The 26,590-nt window shown below is 46.7% G+C and overlaps 1 protein-coding gene across 1 annotated transcript in view; it reads right to left on the bottom strand.

Annotated features, from left to right (window-relative positions):
* Nucleotides 1–26,590, bottom strand: part of LOC138090216 (kinesin-like protein KIF28P) — a 73,919-nt gene that overhangs the window by 3,779 nt on the left and 43,550 nt on the right. Inside the window, exons 9-22 of the mRNA XM_068985724.1 lie at nucleotides 26,294–26,403; nucleotides 23,027–23,133; nucleotides 21,801–21,891; nucleotides 20,233–20,287; nucleotides 18,614–18,737; nucleotides 16,483–16,627; nucleotides 12,267–12,385; nucleotides 11,513–11,620; nucleotides 6,520–6,794; nucleotides 4,473–4,607; nucleotides 3,459–3,625; nucleotides 3,115–3,221; nucleotides 2,681–2,846; nucleotides 1,930–2,123 (exon numbers count right to left, since the gene is read on the bottom strand). Of these exons, the coding sequence (XP_068841825.1) occupies nucleotides 1,930–2,123; nucleotides 2,681–2,846; nucleotides 3,115–3,221; nucleotides 3,459–3,625; nucleotides 4,473–4,607; nucleotides 6,520–6,794; nucleotides 11,513–11,620; nucleotides 12,267–12,385; nucleotides 16,483–16,627; nucleotides 18,614–18,737; nucleotides 20,233–20,287; nucleotides 21,801–21,891; nucleotides 23,027–23,133; nucleotides 26,294–26,403 (1,903 nt within the window). The remainder of the gene's footprint in view (nucleotides 1–1,929; nucleotides 2,124–2,680; nucleotides 2,847–3,114; nucleotides 3,222–3,458; nucleotides 3,626–4,472; nucleotides 4,608–6,519; nucleotides 6,795–11,512; nucleotides 11,621–12,266; nucleotides 12,386–16,482; nucleotides 16,628–18,613; nucleotides 18,738–20,232; nucleotides 20,288–21,800; nucleotides 21,892–23,026; nucleotides 23,134–26,293; nucleotides 26,404–26,590) is intronic.

The raw sequence follows: 26,590 nt of genomic DNA, 5'->3' as shown, positions 1-26,590 counted from the left end.
TGGTTAAAATACCATCTTATGCATATATGCATGGGTTTCTACAGGATTTTTCACCTGGACCACCATCTGAACCACAGAACAGAAAATGACTTGAATGACTATCTTCCCAGTTCTGTCAGGAATGGTTTATAACAAGGATCATTCCAGATAGGTAGGAGAAAAATTAATTCATTACATACATAGCGTACCAAGAGAGGTGGTTCAAACTTGAGTCGAAGGCAGAATAATCCAGCTGCTGCTGCTGCTGCTGCTAAGTCGCTTCAGTCGTGTCCGACTGTGCGACCCCATAGATGGCAGCTCATCATGCTCCACTGTCCCTGGGATTCTCCAGGCAAGAACATTGGAGCGGGGTGCCATTTCCTTCTCCAATGCATGAAAGTGAAAAGTGAAAGTGAAGTCGCTCAGTCGTGTCCAACTCTTATCGACCCCATGGACTGCAGCCTACCAGGCTCCTCTGTCCATGGGATTTTCCAGGCAAGAGTACTGGAGTGGGGTGCCATTGCCTTCTCCCATAATAATCTAGAGGGCTCATTAAAGCACAGTTGACTGGGCCTCACACCCAGAAATTCTGACTCAGCAGTTCTGGGAGGAGACCCTGGAATTTGCATTTCTAACAAGATTCCAGATAATGCTGCAGCTGCTGACAGTGTGAGAACCAGACTTCGAGAACCTCTACCTTAGGGCATGAGGGCGCAGTTCTCTGCAGAACCAGTTTACTCTGTGGAGAAGAGGAGATGAATTGCAGGCTTATGGGAAGGTGAATCTTTGACTTTTATTAGATAAATGGCAACAATTTTTAAAGTTTTTATACTGATTTATGGGCTTCCCTGGTGACTCAGTGCTAAAGAATCTGCCTGCCAATGCAGGAGACCTGGGTTCAATCCCTGTGTCGGGAAGGTCCCCTGGAGAAGGGATTGGCAACCCACTCCAGTATTCTTGCCTGGAGAATTTCATAGACAGAAGAGCCTGGTGGACTACAGTCCACGGGGTCCCAAAGAGTTGGACATAATTGAGTGACTAACACATATACACACCCATCTGGTGGTTGTGAGAACTCAATAAATATAAAAACACTTAGTAACTATTATGTTGTTTTTAGTTGCCAAGTGGTGTCCAACTCTGCAACCTGCTGGACTATAGTCCTCAAGTTTCCTCTGTCCATGGGATTTCCCAGGCAAGATCCTGGAGTGGGTAGCCATTCCCTTCTCCAGGGTATCTTCCTGCCCCAGGATGTCTCTTACATCTAACCTGCCTTGGTAGGCGGGTTCTCTACCATTAGTGCCACCTGGGAAGCCCCCAAGTGTTATATAAATGTTTGCTATTATGACTATTACTTTTTATCCCCCTTTCCAATCTTTATACCTTTTATTTCTGGCCTTGCTACACTGGCTAGAACCTAAAGTACAATGTCAAAAAAAAAAAAAGTGAAGATAGCTGACCACTATGATTTACCATTAAGATTATGCTTCCTGTGTGTTTAAGACTGCCTTTATCAGATTAAGAAATGTCCATTTTGTTCCTAGTTTACTAAGAGTTTTTATCATGGGAGGATGCTGAATTTTATCACATGCTTTTTCGGTATCTATTGAAGTAACCATGATTTTTCTCCTATAATATCTTAGTGTGATGAATTAAATTTCTTTGGTTTTATAACAATAAAGCAAACATGCACTTCTGGGATATTCTATATGTCGTAAAGTGCAGGAATCTCAATCCTGCAGGGGCCACAGATGAACCAACCAGATGTACACTAAAGTGGAAAATGGGAGCAGAGACGGGCGGGAGCCGGAAAGCAGCAGACTCAGTGTTCCCGGCCTTGGCCTGCTCTTCAGCAGCACACACCCACCCGCCTCCGGAAATGCCGTTCTAGCCAAGAGCTACATTTAATGGAAAGATAATCCTTTGGCTCCGTGGGTGCTGGGTACTCACAGGAGGTTTATAATGTCCCAGTTTGAGAAACTGCCCTCTGGCCACATTCATGCTTTGGTAGAACACCTTAAGAGCTCTGGCAAATTCTCTGTCATAGCTGGCTTGCTGGGTGGTGCACATTTGATTAATCTCTCTGGCTGCTGGCCCTTGTGCTGTCATCCAAGTGATCTTTCGGGTACTGGAAGGCTGATGTGCTGAAGGTGGAAGATAAGAGAACGTTTATTTGTTCATCTCAAACCAGTCAATCCTAAAGGAAATCAACCCTGAATATTCACTGGGAGGGCTAATGCTGAAGCTGAAGCCCCAGTACTTTGTCCACCTGATGTGAAGAGCTGACTCATTGGAAAAGACTCTGATCCTGGGAAAGACTGAGGGCAGGAGGAGAAGTGGGTGGCAGAGGATGACATGCTTGGATGACATCACAACTCAATGGACATGAATTTGAGCAAACTCTGGGAGTTGTGAAGGACAGGGAAGCCTGGCATGCTGTAGTCCACTGGGTCTCAAAGAGTCGGACATGACTAAGTGATTGACCAACAACTATTTATCCACATATTTATAGATTTAATTATCTTGGTGGCATTGTACTACATCATTTATCAGGTACCAGTTGGAACCCATCCAAAGAAATCTTACAAGAAAAAAATGTTCTGCTTTTTTTAAAAAACTGAAACAAGATATTAACTCATTTAAAAGCTCATTTCTTAGAAAATATACATCACAAATGTAGGAGTTTAGAGAAAGTCTAAACACCGAGATTTGAGCGGCCTCTCACCTTGTTGACTAGAACTGATTCTCTCAATAGATTCTTTAAGAAGCACATTTTCCTCTCTGAGGATTCTGTTTATGTTTCTGAGCAGTTCCGTCTCCTGTTCTAACTTGAGCAGCTTCAGATAAAGCTCTGGTATCTGGTTTGACTACAGAAACAAGTTGGGTTAGTCTTGTGTGCATTATTTGCATACCCTTTGAGACTGGCCGTTGTTCCTATCTTATGAAAACTGGACGGGGTGCAGTGAGGGGTGGGTGGTAACCAAGATTTAAGACCCTTAAGATACACAGGAGTAAATCAAGAAAGAGGCTTTTTAATGGGAGGGAACATTGATGATCCTCAAGCAACTATCATCTGAGATTTTTTTTTTTAGTCATCTGTGACATCTATTTTTAATGTGACTTAAATAAACACACCTGACCTGTATCCATCACAGTGGAAATTTTCTTTGTGTCCACCAGGATGTGGCCTTCACCTGTAACCGTGAGGTCCAGCCGAGAGCAACTCAGTTCAGCACAGCCTTCTGTAGTGTGAGGGAGATACCATCAAGGAAAGAAATGTCTCATCCTCCACTCGCAGTGTTGTGTGAGGAGGTTTAAACCACATAATCAACTGTGGACTGAAACCCAGAGGCTCAGGAGAAGACAGCTCTCGGCCACTGCTGTCAAGACCCTGACCACCTCCCTCTGCAGCCCTAAGGTATACAACATGACATCTGACAGAGGAATGCATCATGCAAAAGGGGAGGTTAGCATGGTACCTTGAAGACCCCATAAATCAACAACGAGAGCATTTGTCTGTAAATAATTCAGAAACTCCTGAGAAGCATTTAAGGTTGTAAATTGGACAGTCTCGTCAATTTGGGGATTCACAATTTTCCATACAGGCTTGGTATATAAGGTGTTTGGAAGATCATAAATTCTGTACCTGAGAAAAGAACAGAAAACATAACTCAAAACCATAAGGGATACATTTCTAAAGGAAAGTATCAGATAAGCCAAAGAGTTGTAGCCTGCTTTGTTTAGTTGATAAGGCATGCATGCTCAGTTGTGACCAATTCTGCAACCCCATGGATTGCAGCCTGCCAGGCTGACAGCAGTGTCAATGGACTTTTGCAGGCAAAAACACTGGAGTGGGTTGCCATTTAGTTGATAAAAGATGACCTATAATTGATTCTCCTGATTGCCACCCCCAACATTTCAGCTATTCAACATAGATATCATCATTACATAGATGATACTTATTAAAAGTCTAACAAAAAGAGAAAAGGATTGTGATACTTTCTACTTAGATAATCTAAAGTTATTAATTTTCCACTGTGGTTTGTTTTTTGTCCTTCAAAATCTCCCTTCTTTATTGTTTCATCTTTTAGTATCCTTTTAGCCCAATTAGTTTAAGCATATTTGGTGCCTCTATCATATAGTCATACACAGTCCTTTTGTTTCCAACTGAAAAAAGAAAATAAACCCAATCATCCTACTTTGATTACACAGGTTTACTAGATGCTCTTTCTGATAATTAAAATTCCTGACTCTTGGCTTCAGTTACTTAGAAGAATCAGTACATGTTGACCTGTACACAGTGACCCGGAGGGACATGTAACCTCCCTCTGTTAAGCAGAAAGAGGAAATAGTCATTTGGGAGTTGAACAAGCAGAAAAACTTAAGCAAATGTCACGATCAACTCATTCTTAAAACTTGAGGAAAGGCTCCCTCCCACCAGGGCACACAGGCCGGGTGGTTCACGTTCAGCAGCTCGGGGGGCAGGCTGGTACCCCATCTGAACACCCCTCTCCGCATCTTCCTTTAGCCACTTGGTGCCAAGGCACTGCACAAGGCGAATCTGGAAATCCATCCTCTTGCCCAGCAGGTCCACTGGGTCAGTAACCACATCTTCCTCACCACGTGCTCTGTAAACAAAAGAGGTAAACATTGATCACAGGTTAACCTGGGCCCAAGCAAGTGAGACTGATGTCAGTGAAGATTATGTAGACGCCTATGTGTGTCAGTCACTCAGTCATGGTGGACTCTTTGTGACCCCATGGACTGCAGCCGGGCAGGCTCCTCTGTCCATGGAATTCTCTAGGCAAGAATACTGGAGTGAGTAGCCATTCCCTTCTCCAAGGATCCTGACCCAGGAATCAAAGCTGGGTCTCCTGCATCATTGCAGGTGGATTCTTTCCAATCTGAGCCACCAGGAAAGCCCTGAGAGACAGCCAAATTCTCTGAAGGAAGGATGGGTAATATTACAAGCTGTAGAATTCATTCATTCAAGAGACATATCACAAGAGCCCACTCTGCTCTTGTACTTCAAGATATGGACTTTCTCAAAGAGGAGACAGGAATATAACAGCTTCTTGCAATAAATGCACCCAGGTGTGGATGCCAGACTGCCACTGAAGATTTAGGTAGGCTCCTCAGTGGGCAGAGGGGCTGCCACCTAGAGAAAGCCAGCTGGCTGGCCACAGGCAGCCTCTCCAGGTGTCATTCTCCTTGTGAACCCTTCACAGTCCAGTCAACTCCAGGCCCACAGGCTCAGAAACCAGTTTGGACAGCTTTCCAACAGGGTACTTCTCTCACATCAACTGAGCTCACAGAGATTGAAACCTGTAAACTATAATGCCACTTTACTAATTCAGAGTGAGAAATACAAGCATCAGGCAGCCTAGGAGCCTGGGGTAGCAAAATGCCCAGGAAGTTACTTCGAGTTCAATAAAGACAGGGAGGCACTGGTCATCTTAGTCTTTTAGCCACAAGACTTGGCAGTTTTGTTGCTCACTTATTGACTGTTTCTTCTTCAGAAAGACAAAAAGTTTGCATCAGCTAGCCCCTGAGGACACGGGCACCAGACCAGGCCTCCTGCTGGCCTCTTTACTTAGAATTGCTAAGAGGTGTGAGCTTTCCTAAAAACTCTCTCAACTGCCTTTGGCCCAGAGAGAGGAAACAGGGAGACAACCTCTGTGTGTGTGTGTTAAGTATCTCAGTCGTGTCCGACTCTATGTGACCCTGTGGACTGTAGCCCGCCAGGCTCCTCTGACCATGGAATTCTCCAGGCAAGAATACTGGAGTGGGTTGCCATTCCCTTCTCCAGGGGGTCTTCTTGACCCAGGGATCGAACCCATGTCTCCTGCACTGCAGGTGGATTCTTTACTATCAGCCAGCAGGGAAGCCCCAGAGACAACCCGAGGGGACAGTAAAGGCTATACAGTCGAGTTAGCACAAAGATCAGATAACAGCTCAGAATGGGGCCACATAAGGAAACAAAGATACCACCGTTCCTTCCTTGAGAAAAGGAACAAAGAAATTAACAGAGCCTGTCCAGGGAGGCAGGGAGAGCTACAAAATCAGCTTCCTGCTGCTGGCGCTTGGGCCTGGTCAGCAGGGCTGAGGACTAGCGCGGGAAAGAACAAATGTGTGTGGCGGGTCCCAGAGCTCACAGGCGCCAGGAAGGGTGGGGGAGGGTGGGAGGTTCTGCGGCACCCTTGGCTTCTCTACCGACCCAGGTCTCTGGGCTCGTGTCCGTGCTTCCTTCTACTACCGTCCTGCCTCTGCAGGGTATTCTCATTCCTCTGGTCCTCTAGGGCAGTGTGAGCTGCTCAAAGACTGCTGGATGTGGGGTTGTAAATAGTCCAGGTCAGCTGATTTGGCTGCCTTGGCAAAATCAGATATCATGAGGCCAAATTATGAAGGAACGAGCTCATTTGTTTGTCTCAGGAGTGACCTCTTCAGGGCACCAAGTTCTCCCCTTCCAGGAGAACTCAGGCTTGCTGTGAGTTTTCTGTGTGACCCAGAACTAGACAAGGGGGTGGCAGAGATACCCACTGTCCTGTCGGGGAGCAGGGGTTTATGTGGATATGCAACACTGCCTCTTCCAGCCCGTCACAGTTCAGAAATTCCACTTGTTCCTCGTACTTCATGCAGTAGGCAAGGGATTGGAGCCAGATGTGAGCGGAGCCCAGGTGAACAACTTCGACAGGATCCCAGAAAGGGTCATCTTCCTGGGCTACCTGGCTGTCTTCTCCATCAAGAAAACGCTGGTAAAGTTCCTCCATTAGGAATTTCCTATTGATAAATTTGGCTTTTGACCAGATCCACACCTGGAAACACAAAGGTACATCATCAATATTTGATTCCATCTGCTGGATTCATTTCTATGGTTTTCCCAGCATGCTCTCTCTGATGGGTTGGGTTTTGGGTGCCCAAGACCAATGACAGTCTCATCAGACTCAGCTTTGGTGAGGATCTTCAAGGGCACTACATTCATTGCTGACCTATCTACTTCAGCTTTGCTGGATCCCAGGAAATGACTTAGAGGAAATGATGGACTTAGAGAACACTTTCCCAGGAGAAATGAAAGTTTGAGCTTGTGGTATACAGAAGAAAAACCTTCAGAGATATCCTTGTCCCAGTCTCTGGAACCTGTGAATATGTTATCTTACATGGCAATTAAGTTTCCTTATCAGCCGACCTTAATTAGCTTGCATTATCCAGATGGGCCCAGTGTAGAGGGAGGCAGAAGAGAAGGTCAGAGAAAGAGAGATGGCAACAGAAGCAGGGTCAGGGATGCTATGTGGATAACTTTGAAGATGGCCATGAGCCAAGGAATGTAAGTGGCTCTAGAAGCTTGAAAAAGCAACAAAACATATTCTCCCCTCAAGCCTCCAGAGAGCAAGACATCCCTGCTGACACCTTGCTTTTAGCCCAGCGACATCTGTGCTGCACTTTTTACAAATTCATTTATTTATTTCACGTATTTTTTGGTGTGCTGGGCCTTCTCTGTGTGGACTTTCTCTAGTTGTGCTGAGTGGGGGCTACTCTCGTTGCGATGCTGGGCTTCTCATAGCGGTGACTTTTGTTGTTGCAGAGCGCAGGCTCCAGGCACGCAGGCCTCACACAGTTGCAGCACCCCGGCTCAGCAGGTGCGGCTCCTGGGTTCTCGTTGTGGCTCTCATTGCTCCGCAGCATATGGAATCTCCCCAGTCCAGAGATCAAACCTTTTTCCCCCGCAGTGGCAGGCAAACTTATCCACTGCACCACCAGAGAAGTCCTGTGTTGGGCTTTTAACCTACTGAACTAGAAGATAATAAATTGGTGTGCTCACACCCAGTGAGCAGAAAATCCAGGAGAAGAGCCTGGCACGGGTCTGTCCCCTCAGTAGGTGAGGGACAGGGCCTCGTACCAACAGTGATTACTGAGACAGTGGACAAAAGCATAAGCCAAAATAAGAAGAATTCCAGGTAGGCAGAAAATTGCTTGATGATAAATGCCACATCAGAAGTGGTTACCAGGAGGCGTGGCCACCACGGAGGAGTAGGAAGGTCCTGAGCTTGCCTCCTCCCGTCGGCACGCCAAAATTAGAACTATTTACAGAGCAGCTGTTGGTGAGGAAGAAGTAAAGATTAGCAGAAAGGATCCCTGGCAACTGAAGGTAGAAAGAGGGAACCACAAGAGGATGGGTAGGAGGGGCAGAGACACAACATAATCAAGACCCACCCCCAGGTGGGCAACTCACAAACAGGAAGATGATTACCATTATGGAGGTTCTCGCCAAGGAGACGGGTCTGAGCCCCACATCCGGCACCCTGGCCTGGGAGTCCTGCACTGGGAAGACCAGCCTCCAGAATGTTTGACTTTGAAGGCCAAGCTGGGCTTGGAGAGAGTTAGAGGGCTGTGGGAAATGTAGACTTCACTCTTAAAGTGAAAGTGTTAGTCGCTCAGTCGTGTCTGACTCTTTGGACTGTAGCCACCAGGCTCCTCTGTCCATGGAATTCTCCAGGCAAGAATACTGGAGTGGGTTGCCATTCCCTTCTCCATTCCCGGGATCGAACCTGGGTCTCCTGCACTGCAGGCAGATTCTTTACCGTCTGAGCCATCAGGGAAGCCCCTCACTCTTAAAGTGCTCATGCAAAATCTCACATGCTCCAAAATCCAGTGGAGAGGTAGTAATTGGAAATATGCCTGAAGAACCTCCTGGTCAGATCCCCTGGCTGATCTTGGAGAAACTCCTGGAGAGACAAGAGGCAACTGGAGCTCCCCCGGGGGACACAGATGCTGATGGAAGCTTTGGGAAGGGCGGGGAGGGTTGTTCTACCAAGAGGATACAAGTGCTGACAAGCACTGGTTTGAGTCTTCCCACTAGTTTATTAGGCCTGGGATCTGGCCCTGTGCACCAGCTAGTCAGCACCAGTCCTAGGTTACCTCAGGCCAAGCAGGCAGTGGCAGGGGTACAGCCCCAACCACCAGTGGGCTGTTTCCTAAGGAGCCCCTGAACCCCAGCTGCCAGGGGACCCAGCCCCATCCACCAGAGGGCCCAGGCCCCAGCCCTGCCTAATAGTGCACCAAAACCAGCTCTAGGTTCTGGAGGACCATGCAACCAGAGCCTGCAGGACACAGCCTCACCCACCAGTAGGTCCACAGCAACTCCAGGACCTGCAAGACTCTGCAGCCAGAGACCTAAGACCTGGCTTCACCAGCAGGCCAGCACTAACCCTGGGGCCCCACAAGCCTCAACCCAGCCCACCAGCAAGCCCACAGCAGCTCTGAGAAACTTGGGCATCTCAAGAGCTGCCTCGGGATCCAGCTCCACTCATCAGTGGGCTGACACCAGCAGTGGGACACCCCAGGTCCCAAAGGCAGCCACGTCAGGAACCGGTCTCACCCACCCACAGGCAATAGTAGCACCGAGACCCCTGGCCCTGCAAACAGAACCCAGCTCCATGCCATTCATCAATGGGCCAGGACTAGCCCAGGACCCCTGGGCTCCACAGCCAGCCACCTCATTACCCAGCCCCAACCACAAGCGCCTGGCAACCTCCAAAATGCAGGCCCTAGAAACCAACCAGACCAGGAGGCACCCATGCCTACCAGACCACCCACAGTAGTCATCCCACTACAACAGAAGGGCCACACAGCCCATGTGGGAGGCACCCCTAGAGCATACAGCTCTGGAGACCAGAGGGGAGGGCACTTCTGGGACACACAGGATGTCTCCTACAAAAGGCCACTTCTCCAAGACTGGGAGATGTAACCAACCTACCAGACACATAGAAACAAAACAGAAAATTAGTCAAGATAAGGCAATAAGGAAATATGTTCCAAATAAGGGAATAAGATTTAAAAAACAACAAGAACCAAGTGAAGTGGAGATAAGCAACCTACCCAATATAGAATTATAAGTAACGGTCATGTTGTTCAGTCGCTCAGTCATGTCCAGCTCTTTGCAACCCCATGGGCTGCAGCACGCTGGGCTTCCCTGTCCATCACCATCTCTCAGAGCTTCCTCAAACTTGTGTCCGTTTAGTCAGTGATGCCATCCAACCATTTCATCCTCCGTTGTCCCCTTCTCCTCCTGCCTTCAATCTTTCCCAGCATCAGGGTCTTTTCTAATGAGTCAGCTCTACGCATCGGGTGACCAAAATATTGGAGCTTCAGCATTAGTTCTTCCAGTGAATAATTAATTTTCTTTAGGATTGACTGGTTTGATCTTGCAATCCAAGGGACTCTCAAGAGTCTTTTGGTGGCTCAGAGGGTAAAGTGTCTGCCTGCAGTGCGGGAGACCCGGGTTTGATCCCTGGGTTGGGAAGATCCTCTGGAGAAGGAAATGGCAACCCACTCCAGTATTCTTGCCTGGAGAATCCCATGGACAGAGGAACCTGGTAGGGTATAGGCCATGGGGTCGCAAAGAGTCAGACATGACTGAGTGAGTAGAGAGAGAGAGACAGTTCAAAAGCATCAATTCTTCGGCACTCAGCCTTCCTTATGGTCCAACTTTCATATCCGTGCGTGACTACTGGAAAAACCATTGCTTTGACTATATGGACCTTTGTCAGCAAATAAAGATGCTCAAAGAACTTCATTGCCGCTCAAACTTTTCTCTTGCTGCCGAGAGCGGGGGCTACTCTGGTTTTGGTGCATGGGCTTCTTGTTGCGGTGACTTTTGTTGAGGAGCACAGACTCTAGGGCGTGTGGGCTTCAGTAATCTTGGCACATGGGCTTAGTTGCCCTGGACCAGGGAACAAACCCATGTCCCCTGCATTTGGACTACAAGGAGAGCAAACCAGTCAATCCTAAAGGAAATAAACACTGAATATTCATTGGAAGGACTGATGCTGAAGCTGAAGCTGTAATACCTGGCCACCTGATGCGAAGAGCCAACTCATTGGAAAAGACCCTGATGCTGGGAAAGATTGAGGGCAGGAGGAGAAGGGGATGACAGAAGTTGAGATGGTTGGATGGCATCACCCACTTGATGGATACGAGTTTGAGCAAGCTCCAAGAGATGGTGAAGAACAAGGAAGCCTGGTGTGCTGCAGTCCACGGGGTCGCAAAGAATTGGACACAACTGCGCGACTGAACAACAACACCTGCATTGGCAGGTGGATTCTTTGCCACCAGACCACCAGGAAAGCCCACCCTCTGGAGTGTTAATGAAAGTGTGCATTTTCTCATTGCTCAGAACGGTAGCCCTCTCTCTCGGGTACTCACACGAACACCATTTTCAGCTGGTGTTCAGGCTCCCTTCGGGTACTAAAACTTTGGAGTCATGATAAAAATAAATAGAAAGTGTTCACTGCCTGTGGGTGGGAAAGATCCCAGGTCTCGGTGTTGTGTGGGATAGAGGAACCAGAAGGGGAAACTCGGAGGGTCCTCCTCTCCCCAGAGTCAGTCCCCCAGAATCCCACTCATACTTGGAGCCTATCTTGCCCCTTTGCTGGGGCTCCACAGGCTGTAGCAGGTAGAACTAACCTGTATCCCTAGGAAACCTCCTCAGAAGCCCCTCGTGGAGTCGCACACCAGCCCCCAGGGGCAGCCTCACCTGATGAGTCCTTTGATGGGTCACCTTCACCGTGACCTCTTTTTGTAGGTCACAGCCCCTGGAATCTGATGAAGCTAAATTCTTCACCTTCAGCTCCATATTAAGTCCCTGGTAAGAAAAACACTTCTCACTAAATAATTTTACATTTCTCAGCACATACCATCTTTGCAATTTATTTTCCATCCTCTCCACACTCGGACTTTCTGAAAGAAGATGGTCCACCTCTTGCTCCTTGGAATTCCCATCAAGGGAAATGACAAAGCGCCCAGAATCTCTCAGCAGCATCCTGGAACTATTTCATGTGTAAGCCTCCCCAGGGTGACTGAGTCTTGTGCAAGTTTCCTGATGACTGAGATCCTGTGTCACCAGGGAGTGAGTCCGAACCCAGGCCTTCTCTGGGGCAGAGAAGCCATCAGGGTGTGCGCACCCAGAGAAGGACTCTGGAGGACAGTCTGGGGTGGGGTGGCCATGGTGGGCAAGCATTGCTCTGGCGTCTTGGTGGTCCTGGAGCAGTGGGGGCCAGAGGTAGAAGGAACGGACTCGAGGCTGGGAATGGGGAGGCCTGCGGTGTTGACTGAGGCCCTGCCACTAGCTCACTGTGGGGTCTCGGGCAAAGCACCTGCCCTCTCCAGGCCCAGGGGTCTGGCATGTCTACACCATGAAGCCAATTCGGGGCAGTGGGAAAGAGACACCCGTTGAATCTGTCCTCTAAGGTCCTTTCTAGAGCTGAGATTTTACCATTTTCTGCACTTACCTTCTTCAGCTCTTTGCTCATTTGATTTGCTTCTGCAACCAGTGGCATCAGTTTGACGTAGTCCTGGAACACAGCCAGGACCCTGGGGTCTGCTTTCCCATCCCCACTGTTCATAGCACCTAGGAAAGATCGGAGAGGGAGGGGAGGTCACTCACTGGCTCTGGGATACCTTTCAACCATGAATAAACTTGCATGCTCTTTGCTTCCTTCGTTCAGTCATTCATTCGACTGTTCATCAAATATTTATATTTTAAATTTATAAACGTGTAATTTTTTTAAAAAACCAAGAAAGAAAACTAAGTGGGGAAAAGAAGTTACTGCCTCCCTTGCTCATCTCAACCCATGAATCTCGGCAGCATTGTGACGGGAGGTTCCCTGCCTCTGATTTTCAGTCTTGGTCCTGTGTCCTTGACCCAAGGTAGCTCCAGACTGTCCAGTGAGAAGGCTAGGGCAAGAATAATACAGCTGGCTAAAGGAAGGTCTGGGGGCTTCTGCTGAAACCACAGCTGGCACAGAAGCAACTTGTCCTTACTTCTGTTTGGGGTGGCTTGGAGGAGGGGATCATGGACACGATGGGTGAGCCAATCCCCCCTGCCAGACCCTGGCTGGTGCTGCCTCCTGTCAAGAACTCTCAGTTATTTAGGGATTTCCTGTGCTAAGGTCTGACTCCCCAGAATTGCCCAACAGCCACCTTGCTGAAGAATCAGTCTTTGCTGGTGTTAAGCACCTTTGACCAGGGCCAGGGGTTGTTCAACCTCACTGTGCTGCCAGCCCTGGGCTGGAAAATTCAACCCTGTAAATGAATAAATGAGTATATAGGGTGTCCAGGCTTGGTATTAGAGTCTTATTGACTTGTTTTGTTCAATAACTTACAGACAATGAACAAAGAGGTCATTTTCAAATCCATTTATTTTGCTAAAATTCTGAAGAGAAACCTTTGGTGCAGGAAAAAAGGGAGGATCTATTTTGCACGTACGTAGGTGCACCCACGACACTCTGCTCGTGGGTTTATAAGACAAGTTTGCACAGGCACAATGTGAAATGCTCCACCTTTGGGAGTTCAGCATAGCCAGAGTCCTCGGTGGAGCCCACACTCACCTGACTGACTGGGCAGGGTTGGGGGTGCGGGTGGGCAGCAGGTGGGCCCTGGCACCATGGCCTCCCCTGAAGGGAGTGATCTGGGTCTGGAGATGAGAGGGGAGGCAAGGTGGTCAAGAACCTCCATGTGAGGCAAGGGAAGAGATGAACAAAGAGAAATGACAAAGCTCCTGAATGTTCCTGCAGACAAGGACTCCCAGGTTGTTGTGGGGGAGTTGAAATACAGCAGTAGCTAGAGGGAGATGTAGCTAGAGGGAGATGTAGCTAGAGGGAGCTAGAGTAGCTAGCGGAGAAGGCAATGGTACCCCACTCCAGCACTGTTGCCTGGAAAATCCCATGGACAGAGGAGCCTGGTGGGCTGCCGTCTATGGGGTCGCACAGAGTCAGACACGACTGAAGCGACTTAGCAGCAGCAGCAGAGTAACTAGAGGTCTTTTCTTATTGGAAAAGACCCTGAGGCTGGGAAAGATTAAATGCAGGAGAAGGGAACCACAGGGGATGAGGTGGTTGGATGGCATCACCAACTCGATGGACATGAGTTCAACCAAGCTCCAGAAGTTGGTGATGGACAGGGAAGCCTGGCTTGCTGCAGTCCATGGGGTCACAAAGAGTCAGACAAGACTGAGCGACGGGACTGAACTGAGGAGGAGAAGGGGACGACAGGGGACAAGATGGTTGGATGGCATCACAGACTCAATGGACATGAGTCTGAGTAAACTCTGGGAGACGGTGAGAGACAGGGAAACGTGGCGCGCTGCAGTCCATGTGTTCGCAGAGTCAGACACGACTGAGCAACTGAGCAACAACGAAGGGAGATGGGGGTCCGGGTAGGGCTTTGTAAGTTTGTTTTTACGCAGAAGATAGTGGAGCATATTCGCATGTGACGGAATGATCCATGGACAGCCTTTAGTGATGCAAAAGAGAAGGGGCTTTTCACAGACAAATGCTTGAGATAGTGAGAGGGGAGGGAATCCAGAGAACAGATGGAAGAAAATTGACAGACGTATTATGTTTGCCCATCCAGGGAAAACGAAAATAAACTCTGAACCGGAATTGGCCATATGAGTATGAACTTATGGTTTTACAGAACAGGTGAAGCTATAATATGTGTGGGGGAACACAGGTATTCATGTAGCAGTTTGCACATGTAGCTCCAGATCTTGATTTATAAATGTCATTCTTTACCAAAAGGAATCAGGATCCTTGGGGGAAATGACTGACACCTGAGCTGGGACTGGAAGCCCACAAGATGCACCTGGAACATTTCTGATGCCAGAAAGTAAGCTAGTGCCTGATGAGGAATGTCAGGAAGACACAGAATTCAGCTTGAAGGGGTGCCCACTGACCAAAACGAGGATAGTTTGCACATCAAAATGAATTACGGAAGCAACAGATAACTGATTGAGTAAAACAGGACTCTGAGTCCACACTGACATAACTAAATGAATTAACAAATCAACATATAAAACATTTCTTATAGTAACTTTTTGTTTTTTCAAATAAAGGTAGAGGAAATTGTGAAGCTAGAAATTCACCATTTGACAAAAATCCATACTAATCATCCAATGATCAAAGGATGATAAAACTAGTGGATGATATTGTAATGAGGTATAGGATATCTACATATCAAAGTCTCTCCCCATAAAATATTAATTGAAAAGATAGGATTGCTCTCAGGTGGCCTCAGCCTGCAGTGGCTGGAAGCGGGGCTTCAGTTCCCCGACCAGAGATTGAAGTGGGGTTGTGGGGCTGTGGCGGTGAGAGCACCAAATCCTCGCCGCTAGACCAGAGGACAGTGAGCAGGCCCCTGGCCCTTCAGCTTTTCAGAAGAGAATTCCCACAAAGACAGAAAGTGTTCTTGCCTGGAGAATCCCAGGGACAAGGGAGCCTCATGGGCTGCTCTCTCTGGGGTCGCACAGAGCCGGGCATGACTGAAGTGACTTAGCAGCAGCAGCAGCAGCAGCAGGGAAGTAAGTAAAGTATTTATCAGGAAGGAAAAAGAGTACAGTACATGTGGATAGTGCTGGGAAAGACTGAAGGCAAAAGGTCACTCCCCTTTGAACCTTTAAGGAGCCTTTCTGCACATATGTGGTCAAGGAAGTCTTCTGACTTCGAGAATGAGAAATATGTGGTCAGGGCAGAGTCCCGCCGCCTCTCTTAATTGTCCTGTTATTCTCTCCTGGAGTTTTGGTCCACAGGGAGTGAATCTCCAGTCACTTAACCCTGGAGTAGCATTTACCTCTTGCCTCAGGATAACTCATTTTACAATGGAGAAACCTGGTAGACACCACTTTAACCAAGTGATCACAATTAACGCCACCAAAAATGGACAAACTGACACCAGGTGCCTTCAATGTGAGGCACAGAGGATACATCATCACTTTGCTGGCATTCCTGCCAAAAACCTATCACCTCAATCCAATCATGAGGAAACATCCTAAATAGGTAAAAATGACTGGTCTTTACTCTTCAAAAATGTCAAGGTCATGAAAGACAAAAACAGACCTGGTGAATTGGTCCAGATTAAAGGAGATCAAAGAGATATGACAACTAAATGTGGTCCTGGACTGGGCCCTGTATCCCAATTTTTTATAAGGGAGGTATTTGAAACAATTAGGTAAATATGCATGAAATTCATAGATTAAATAATGGTATCAATGTTAATTTTCTGATATTGAGCATTGTACTGTAGTTATTAAGAGAAAGTCCTTTTCCTTAGGAATAACACAATGAAGTGTTTAAGGATGCACAGTCATGTCTAACTCTTTGCGACCCCATGAACTATAACCCACGAGGTTCCTCTATCTATGGGATTCTCCAGGTAAGAATACTGGAGCATCCTTCAATTCCCAAGGCAATGCCATGCTCTCCTCCAGGGGATCTTCCCGACCCAGGGATCGAACCTACATCAGCATCTTTACCCTCATAATTAATTTTATGAATTAAGTAAATCTTCCACATGTGCTTACTCTGTATGAAAATCATACCTTAATTTTCCAAACATTGTATTTTGACACAAAGATTATTTTCTTAAGGAAAGCAGGATTGCACACACGTGAAAGCACTGCTTTCACATCTACCCATGGAAAATGCCAGAAGCCTGGCCTGGGCTGCTTACCGAGCTTATCAGCACTCACGCCCTCAGCAGCCGCTCTCTCCAACTGGAAAAAGTCATAATCAAATCTGCTCAAGTCCTCACTGCCTCGCTCAGAAGGAAACCCAATGTAAAGGTAGGCGCTGTTGGATCCCCAAATAATCCGGTCCTAGGAAGGAGACAATGTGCTCAGAGAGAGGAGGGCAGAGTGAGTGAGGTCAGCCTGCTCCTCTGTGTGCATCACGGGACCTTGTGAATCCCCAAGCAGGGGAGAAACCTGTAAATGAGGAGGGAAGGGGGGCCTCTTGCTTTTTCATGCTTTCGTTGACTAATCCTTTATTCCGCACTCTCTGTTAGCCACTGGAGGAGTCAGTGGGGACTAGACAGACCCATCCCTCCCCTCCAAGACTTGATAAACTAATGATGTAACCACAGCCTGTGCGGGATGGGGAGGAAAAGGGCAGGGCTTCCACAGAGTGTACCGGGCTAACTCACACTGGGCATCACAGAGCACCTCTGGGAAGGTGCACTATTTAAGGTGACACAGCTGGTAAAGAAGCCGCCTGCCATGTGGGAGACCTGGGTTTGAGCCCTGGGTTGGGAAGATCCCCTGGAGAAGGGAAAGGTTCCCAACTCCAGTACTCTGGCCTGGAGAATTCCATGGACTGAATAGACCATGGGGTTGCAAAGACTCGGACACGACTGAGCGACTTTTCAAGAGTGCTAAGTTTTGGTGAGGCTGAGAAGAGTACTGTTGACCAGAGCCTGGAAGGTCTGAGCATCAGTCATGTGACCAAGGGAAGCCCAGGCAGAGCAGTGAGGCCAGAGAGGCAGATGATGGGCCCGCTCACTCCGGTGTCCTAAAAAGGTGGGTCAATGAAGGATTTCCAAGAAAGGAGTGGCTTGCTCCAGTGTGCTAGTCTAAAAGGATCTCTGTGTAGAGGAGTGGAATGGGATGAGGGCGGGGGAGGCTCCAGAGGAAGGGGTTTTATATATATAATTATGACTGATTTGATGTATAGCAAAGACCAACCTAGATAGCATACTGAAAAGCAGAGACATTACTTTGTCAACTAAGGTCCGTCTAGTCAAGGCTATGGTTTTTCCAGTGGTCATGTATGGATGTGAGAGTTGGACTGTGAAGAAAGCTGAGCACTGAAGAACTGATGCTTTTGAACTGTGGTGTTGGAAAAGACTCTTGAGAGTCCCTTGGACTGCAAGGTGATCCAACCAGTCCATTCTAAAGGAGATCAGCCCTGGGTGTTCTTTGGAAGGAATGATGCTAAAGCTGAAACTCCAGTACTTTGGCCACCTCATGCGAAGAGCTGACTCATTGAAAAAGACTCTGATGCTGGGAGGGATTGGGGGCAGGAGGAGAAGGGGACGACAGAGGATGGGATGGCTGGATGGCATCACCGACTCGATGGACGTGAGTCTGAGTGAACTCCGGGAGTTGGTGATGGACAGGGAGGCCTGGCATGCTGCGATTCATGGGGTCGCAAAGAGTTGAACACGACTGAGCAACTGAGCTGAACTGAACTGAAAGACCACCACAACATTGTAAAGCAATTATTTTTTAACTTAAAAAATAAAATAGGAGGCTTTCTGTGGCTTCAGCATGGATAAGGGACAGGAGAGGGGTCTGGAGCCCCTGTGCTACTGGCAGGGTGGTGGGGAGATGCAGAGAGCCCAATGTTGGCAAGGTGCTGGCAGTCCCTCTCCAGGGCAGATTTTTTTTTTTCTTAATATTTATTCATTTAGTTGGCTGTGCCATGTCTTAGTTGCAGCATCTGGGATCTAGCTCCCTGACCAGGGATCGAACCCTGCATTGGGAGCTCAGAATCTTAGCCACTGGGCCATCAGGGAAGTCCCTCCATGGCAGGTTGTTAAAATCTAAAATACACAGCGCTAGAGCTGGAAGGATCTTGGTGAGCACCTAGTCCACCCCTCTCTGTTTTGTAAGCAAGGTCCAGGGAGGTGAAATGACTTCCCCCAGACACTCAGGGAGTTAATATCAGGTCTCCCAACTCCACAGCTGTGACCTTGGGACACGGTGACAGAGGGACAGAAGGGGCTTAGCGCCCAGCCCTGCCGGCCTCACTCCAGCTCTCCTGGTTGGACTCAGGAAATCCTGTGGCTCCGCAGGGGAGTTTACCAAATGCTGCAGCTTCGTCTTGGTCGTGATGGGCACCCCGTTAACGATGACCTTACATTTGCTATATGGAGTCACCGTCACTTTACCACCCGAATTCGTGAAGGAAGCATGTTTATCTGAAATTCTAAAAGGACAAGAATGTGTCTAAGTGACCAAATAAATCACAATTTTGGTGAACAGTGTAGGTAGTTCTTTCTCATTTGCACAATTAGGTAAGGCCTACAGCTGCTAGGGAAGTCTGATGGGGCTCCTGTGTGCTCAGTGGGTGGAGGTGGAGAGGTGGGTGTGAGGGACCCTGCCTTGAGCAAGAGGGGAGACAACAAAGCAATTGTTTATTAGTAGAACCAACCCCCACTCCCAACTCCTCCCCACCCTCCTGGGGCCAGGAGACACAGAGTCAAGCTGGAGCCCGCAGGGACTCACAAGTTGGTGGGACGGAGTGGAGGGAAATGCAAAGAATGGTGTTTCAGAGGAGACTCTTGGGAAGGAGATTTAATAACAAGCCTACATATCACCGAGAAGTTTAGGTCTGTTTCTTGGTCTTTATCTACACAAATCCAGACCTGAGATGTTACAAGATTTGGGGCCAGTACCACAGGCATCAGTCTGGCTCCCAACAAATGTCACCTGTGTGCCGTGACTACGCTAGAATGTCCCTGGGTTCCTCGGCTGCTGTGAATGTTTGAGAAGCTGAGACACACTCAGGCCCAGGGGTCCTCAGAGCAAGGCTTTAACCTAAGCTCAGCTGCAGTTCAGCCAATTCCAGACCTGTGGGTTTGGGGACCAGGGTCCCCACAGGAAGTGGTCTGGAAAGAGGGATGAGGGGATCCCCAGGAAGAATTGGGGGAAAGGGGCTAGAGGCCATCAGTCAGGGTGAGTTAGTGCCAACAGGCCCCTCCCTACTGGTCCCTCTCATCACCCACCCACCCTCTGCTGCCACCTCACACACACACCCCCACACAAGGGCTGGGGTGGGCTATGGAGGGCTGAGGTCTGGCACAGGGGAGGGTCAGTAACGCCCCGAGTCTATTGGCTGGAAATCTGTGGGCAGTCATGACACAGTGGGGCTGGAATCGGGGGAGGAACCCTGGAGCAGCAGCCTCCCCCAGAGAGAGGCCACAGAAGTGCGGCCCCTACTCTGAGTTTACAGACCTGCCTTGGGTCCCTCGGGGAGGGATCAGCTCCAAGTCTGGGCTTTGTGTTAGTCCAATTGGCAAGGACTCCGAGCACAGAGATGCCTTTGCTCTTGGTGGTGAGACCACGAAAGGCCCGTGCCACCATACTGGGCCTGTCCTCTTAACTCTCTTTATTTCCTGACCCATCTGCTCAGGTCCATGTGTGAGAATAAGTCCCTTTCTCCCAAGACCAGACCCAAGAAAACAAACTGAGCCCAGCAAGAGGGATTTTGGTAAGAGAAGAAAACCCTCCCATGTGATCTTCCATAATAAGTATTACAGTGGGTCCTGAGATACGTCCGGTCAGTTCTCATCTTTGGCTGTCTGGCAGGGCTTGTGGCCTGCCTGCCCTGACAATGACTAGATGAATTTTAAGAGTGTCCTCTGGATGCAGTGGTCTCAATTCTGGAATGCTGGACAAAGGTGCTGAGTCTGTCCACTTACCCCAAACCTTGAAGAATAATGGCGTTTGAAGCTGCCTGACCAGCATCACATGAACCTGAAAAGAATTAAAATAACTTTTTTTTCAAAAATTTTCAGGATTTGATCTTAGTAACTTATCTATGTTTGGGAAGTGCCATTTCCTCTCCAATTGGATCACTTGAAGGGATTCTCTCACTGTGATTTTCAATCATGATGGTACATGGACATCACCTTGCCTGGGGGATAATTGCTTTAATCTCTGCCTTTTTTGTGATATTCCCAACTTTCTGTTTGTTTGCTTAGGAAAATATTTTTATTTAAGAATGTGTCATTTATGTTAACATTTAATGGATTTATTATTGTTACTTTAAATAAATTTTAATTAATTTTTATTGGAGCATAGTTGGTTTACAATATTGTGTTAGTTTCTTCTGTGCAGCAAAGTGAATCAGTTACACATATACATATATCTACTCTTTTTTAGGTTCTTTTCCCATGTAGGTCATCACAGAGTACTGAGTAGAGTTCCCTGTGCTATACAACAGGTTATTAATTATCTATTTTATATATAGTAGTGAGTATATGTCAGTCTTGATCTCCAGCCCCAACTACTGTCCTGCAAAAGCCTCTCCTGTCCTGAGTGTGCATAAGGCTAAAATGCAGAAGCCAGATGTGACCAAATACTGGTGCCATTTTCCAGTGGATGAATGGATAAATAAATGTGGTAAACACATAAAATGGTGTATTGTTCAGTCTAAAAAGGGAGAAAATCCTGATACATGCTTCGATATGGATGAAGCTGGAAGACATTATGCTAAGTAAAGTAAGCCAAACACAAAAGGACAAACACTGTATTTTTCAACGTACCTGGAATGGTTAAATTCATAGAGATAGGAAGTAAAATGGTGGTTACCAAGGACTGGGTGAGGGGCTAACAGGGAGTTATTGCATAATGGGGACAGAGTTTCAGTTTGGTAAGACAAAAGAAGTCTGGAGATGGGTGCCGGTAATGGTTGCACAGGGCTTCCCAGGTGGCTCATTGGTAAAGAATCTGCTTGCCAATGCAGGAGATGCGGGACACGTGGGTTTGATCCCTGGGTCGGAAAGATCCCCTGGAGGAGGAAACGGCAACCCACTCCAGTATTCTAGCATGGCTAATCCCATGGACAGAGGAGCCTAGTGAGCTACAGTCTATGAGGTCACAAAATGTCGGGCACAACTGAGCAACTGAGTGCGTGCACACATGCGCATGCACACACACACAAAATGGTTGCACAATAATGCGAAGGCACTTAATGCCACTGCACCATACACTTAAAAATGGTTAACATGGTGAGTTTTCTGTAATGTGTATTTTACCATTAAAGAATTTTTAAAAGAAAAAGAAATATGCCCAGGGGCAAGAGGCACGAACAGAACCAGAATCAACTGCTGAGGAAGTGCCAGGTCAGTTAACACCACTCTGCAAATTAGAAGGTCCAGGCCCAGGCAATTTGGTCAGAGACCTTACGAACCAAAGCCAGCAGGCAAGTGACTCTTGACCCTCTTCCCTCTGCCTTCCCATGGTGTGAGTTGAGAGGGGTAAGTACCAGCCTGAATGAAGTGCTTGAGAACCCCTGTGAGCTGCGGGTCTTCATTGATGTTGAGAAGGTGGGGGAAAGTTTTCATCATCTGCTGCTCCTGGGGGAGAAACAGAGAAGGTATCCTCACCAAATGGGGCAGCACAGAGGGCAAAGTTCCTTCCCAACCGCTGCTCCCAGTCCTCCAGTGACCTCATCACCCAAAAGGTGCTGATGGCAAAATGGGGCTGTGGCATCACCCTCTCCTGGTTATGAAAATGCATTTCATTCTTCAATACAGATAGTGATTGGTATTGTGATTATAGAGGATTGACAGTCAAATGGAACTGGAATAAACTATATGGGCACAAGGAAAGCTTTGAATCCAGAAGTTCTGATAAAGAGGATGAAAGTTCTTCTGGTTGTAACTATCCACACAAAACAAGAGTCCTAGGTTCTTCACTCTGGATCCCTCTTGACTCTTGCAGCCAAGAGGCACAAACCCAGGTTACACAGGAGGTTATTTTCTTGGCATTTCTCTCTGCCATATGCAGCCACATTATGCCCACACCTCTAGAGTCCTTGGACCCTAACTCATCCTGACCCCCTGCAGCCACAGACCTCCACCCGACTCCACTCCCAACACTTGAGGCTCCCATTTATTCTGGCTCCAGGAACCTTCCAGAATCTGGACTGGATCCCTCCCACCACTGCTAAAGTCCTCCAGGGCTAGCCCATGACTCTGGAGCTTGTCCAGAGCCTCATAGCTTTGGGGAGTAAGGTTATGGGAGGGGTAGTGTTGACGGAAGGCAGGGAAGACATCTCCCTGGCCCAGGACCAAAGTTCACATCACAGCCCATTTATGATCTGGAGTTGGCAATGAATGCCAGACCCATGGTTCAGGATCACAACACAGTCCCCAGAAGACAATCACATTCCTCAAATTCTCCCCAAATTCTAATTTTGAACAGCTTTGAATTCTATCCTCAGCCTCATGCATCAGAGGCACCAAGGCCTCTCTGCTTCCTTCCTTTTCATGCCCTGCCATTGTATCTCCAACTCTGCCAATAATTTAAAGTCATATGTCACATATCACTTGTCACAATCACACATTACACATAATAGGTATACTATCTGATTACCCAATTATCCACCTGTCAGCAGTCCAGGTATCACTGAATGTCTGGTTAAGGTGCAAGGCTGCCCCATCCCCTTTCCAGGTAGTCGGCCTCAGCAGGTGGAGGTGGTGAGCTCACCTGGATAATGACCACATAGTGCTGCTGCCATTCCCGCCGGGCCTGCTCCAGCTGTTTTGCCCAGCTAATCTGGTCACAGGGAGGCCCAAGTAAACAGGCTGGCAGCTCTGGAAGGAGAGAGGTATTTTAAGCAAGTGAAGGCCAGCTTTAAGGTTTGCAGTGTCAAAGGTGAGGCGCAGAATATTGCCATTCTGTTCTGAGTCAAAACAAGGGACTCTCAGCAGGAATGAGAAATGGAACTGCACTAACAGCCTGGAAAGTACTGTAAAGAGAAGGATCTTCATAGCAGCACTAGACACAATAGTCATGACATGGGAGCAATCTAAATGTCCATCAACAGAGGAATGGATAAAGCAGATGTGGTACACATATACAAGGGAATAGTACTCAGCCATAAAAAATATCATTTGCAGCAACATGCATGGACCTAGAGATTATCATAAAGACAAATATTAACATCATATAGTATCACTTATATGTGGAATATTTAAAAAATGATACAATTGAACTTATTTATAACACAGAAACAGACTCACAGAATTAGAAAACAAAGTTATAGTCATTCTTCCAGAAAATTGCAGAGGAAGATAAACTTCCAAACTCATTCTATTTTTTTTCTTTAATCTAATTTATTTAAACCCCATCCTGAACCCTCCTTCCACCTCCCTCCCCATCCCATCCCTCTGGGTCATCCCAGTGCACCAGCCCTAAGCATCCTGTCTTATGCATCAAACCTGGACTGGCGATCTGTTTCACATATAATAATATACATGTTTCAATGCTATTCTCTCAAATAATCCCACCCTTGCCTTCTCCCACAGAGTCACCATCACCCTAATACCAAAACCAGAAAAAGATGCCACAGAAAAAGAAAACTATAGGCCAATATCACTGATGAACATAGATGCAAAAATCCTTAACAAAATTCTAGCAAACAGAACATATTCCAACAGATTGCTTTGGCTATTCAAGGTTTTTTGTATTTCCATACAAATTGTGAAATTATTTGTTCTAGTTCTCTGAAAAATACTGTTGGTATTTTTATAACAGAATATATTATTGTTATATTACAGAATATTTTATAAAAGAATATATTCCAACAACATATTAAAAAGATCATCCATCATGACCAAGTGGACTTTATCCAAGGGATGCAAGGATTCTTCAATACTTGCAAATCAATCAGTGTGATACACCACATTAACAAATTGAAAGATAAAAAACATATGATTATCTCAATAGATGCAGAGAAAGCCTTTGACAAAATTCAACATCCCTTTATGATAAAAATCCTCCAGAAAGCAGGCATAGAAGGAACATACCTCAACATAATAAAAGCCATATATGATAAACCCACAGCAAACATCATCCTCAATGGTGAAAAACTGAAAACATTTCCCCTAAAGTCAGGAACAAGACAAGGGTGCCTACTCTCACCGCTACTATTCAATGTAGTTTTGGAAGTTTTAGCCATGGCAATCAGAGCAGAAAAAGAAATAAACAGAATCCAGATTGGGAAAGAAGAAGTAAAACTCTCACTGTTTGCAGATGACATGATTCTCTACATAGAAAACCCTAAAGACTCCACCAGAAAATCATTAGAGCTAATCAATGAATATAGTAAAGTTGCAGGATATAAAATTAACACACAGAAATCCCTTGCATTCCTGTACACTAACAATGAGAAAACAGAAAGAGAAATTAAGGAAACAATTCCATTCACAATTGCAACAAAAAGAACAAAATACTTAGGAATAAAGTTACCTAAAGAAACAAAAGACCTATATATAGAAAACTATAAAATACTGATTAAAGAAATCAAAGGTGACACAAATAGATGGAGAAATATACCATGTTCATGGATTGGAAGAATCAATATAGTGAAAATGAGTATACTACCCAAAGCAATCTATAGATTCAAGCTACCAATGGTATTTTTCAGAGAACTAGAACAAATAATTTCACAATTTGTATGGAAATACAAAAAAACTCGAATAGCCAAAGCAATCTTGAGAAAGAAGAATGAACCGGAGGAATCAACCAGCCTCACTTCAGGCTCTACTACAAAGCTCAGTCATCAAGACAATATGGTACTGGCACAAAGACAGAAATATAGATCAATGGAACAAAATAGAAAGCCCAGAGACAAATCCACGTACCTAAGGACACCTTATTTTTGACAAAGGAGGCAGGAATATACAATGGAGAAAAGACAATCTCTTTAACAAGTGGTGCTGGGAAAACTGGTCAATCACTTGTAAAAGAATGAAACTAGAACACTTTCTAATACCATGAAGTGAAGTGAAGTCGCTCAGTCATGTCCGACTCTTTGCGACCCCATGGACTATAGCCTACCAGGCTTCTCCATCCATGGAATTTTCCAGGCAAGAATACTGGAGTGGGTTGCTATTTCCTTCTCCAGGGGATCTTCCCAACCCAGGAAACAAACACCGGTTTCCTGCATTGCAGGCAGACGCTTTACCCTCTGAGCCACAAAAATAAACTCAAAATGGATTAAAGATCTAAATGTAAGACCAGAAACTATAAAACTCCTAAAAGGAAAACATAGGCAAAACACACTCTGATGTAAATCATAGCAGGATCCTTTATGATCCACCTCCCAGAGTAATGGAAATAAAAGCAAAAATAAACAAATGGGACCTAATTAAACTTAAAAACTTTTGCACAGTGAAGGAAACAATAAGCAAGGTGAAAAGACAGCCTTCAGAATGGGAGAAAATAATAGCAAATGAAGCAACTGACAAAGAATTAATCTCAAAAATATACAAGCAACTCCTGCAGCTCAATTCCAGAAAAAATAAGCGACCCAATCAAAAAAGGGGCCAAAGAACTAAACAGAGATTTCTCCAAAGAAGGCATACAGATGGCTGACAAACACATGAAAAGATGCTCAACATCACTCATTATCAGAGAAATGCAAATCAAAACCACAATGAGGTACCATCTCACACCAGTCAGAATGGCTGCTATCAAAAAGTCTACAAACAATAAATGCTGGAGAGGGTGAGGAGAAAAAGGAACCCTCTTACACTGTTGGTGGGAATGCAAACTAGTACAGCCACTATGGAGAACAGTGTGGAGATTCCTTAAAAAACTGGAAATAAAACTGCCATACGACCCAACAATCCCACTGCTGGGCATACACACCGAGGAAACAAAAATTGAAAGAGACTCGTGTACCCCAATGTTCATCGCATCACTGTTTACAAAAGCCTTGGACCTGCGCTGACCCCTGACTCAGTTTACCTGCCATTCTGCAGTTTCCACACCCGAGCAGCAGTCTCTCGTTCTCTCCCCTGGACTCCCTCATCAGGGTGGAGGTGTTGACAACAGCTTTGTTCCGGATCTTCTTAGCCCTGTGCAAAGGTGGACACACACTCAGGCCCTGGGTCTTTCGCAGCTGGAGCAATACTACCAGAGCACTGGTGGGAAACTGGTCTTGAATGGTCAAAATGGGAGCCTTTCACTTCCTATAACTTGAGATTCCACTGTGTAAGTTTCCAGTAAACCACTAAGACCAAAAGGGACTCAGTGACATCCAGG

The sequence above is a fragment of the Capricornis sumatraensis genome, chromosome 14 (genome assembly GCF_032405125.1).
Source record: "Capricornis sumatraensis isolate serow.1 chromosome 14, serow.2, whole genome shotgun sequence".
Lineage (NCBI taxonomy): Eukaryota > Metazoa > Chordata > Mammalia > Artiodactyla > Bovidae > Capricornis > Capricornis sumatraensis.
Note: the sequence above shows the minus strand (reverse complement) of the source record. Positions and strands in the feature narration are given on the sequence as shown.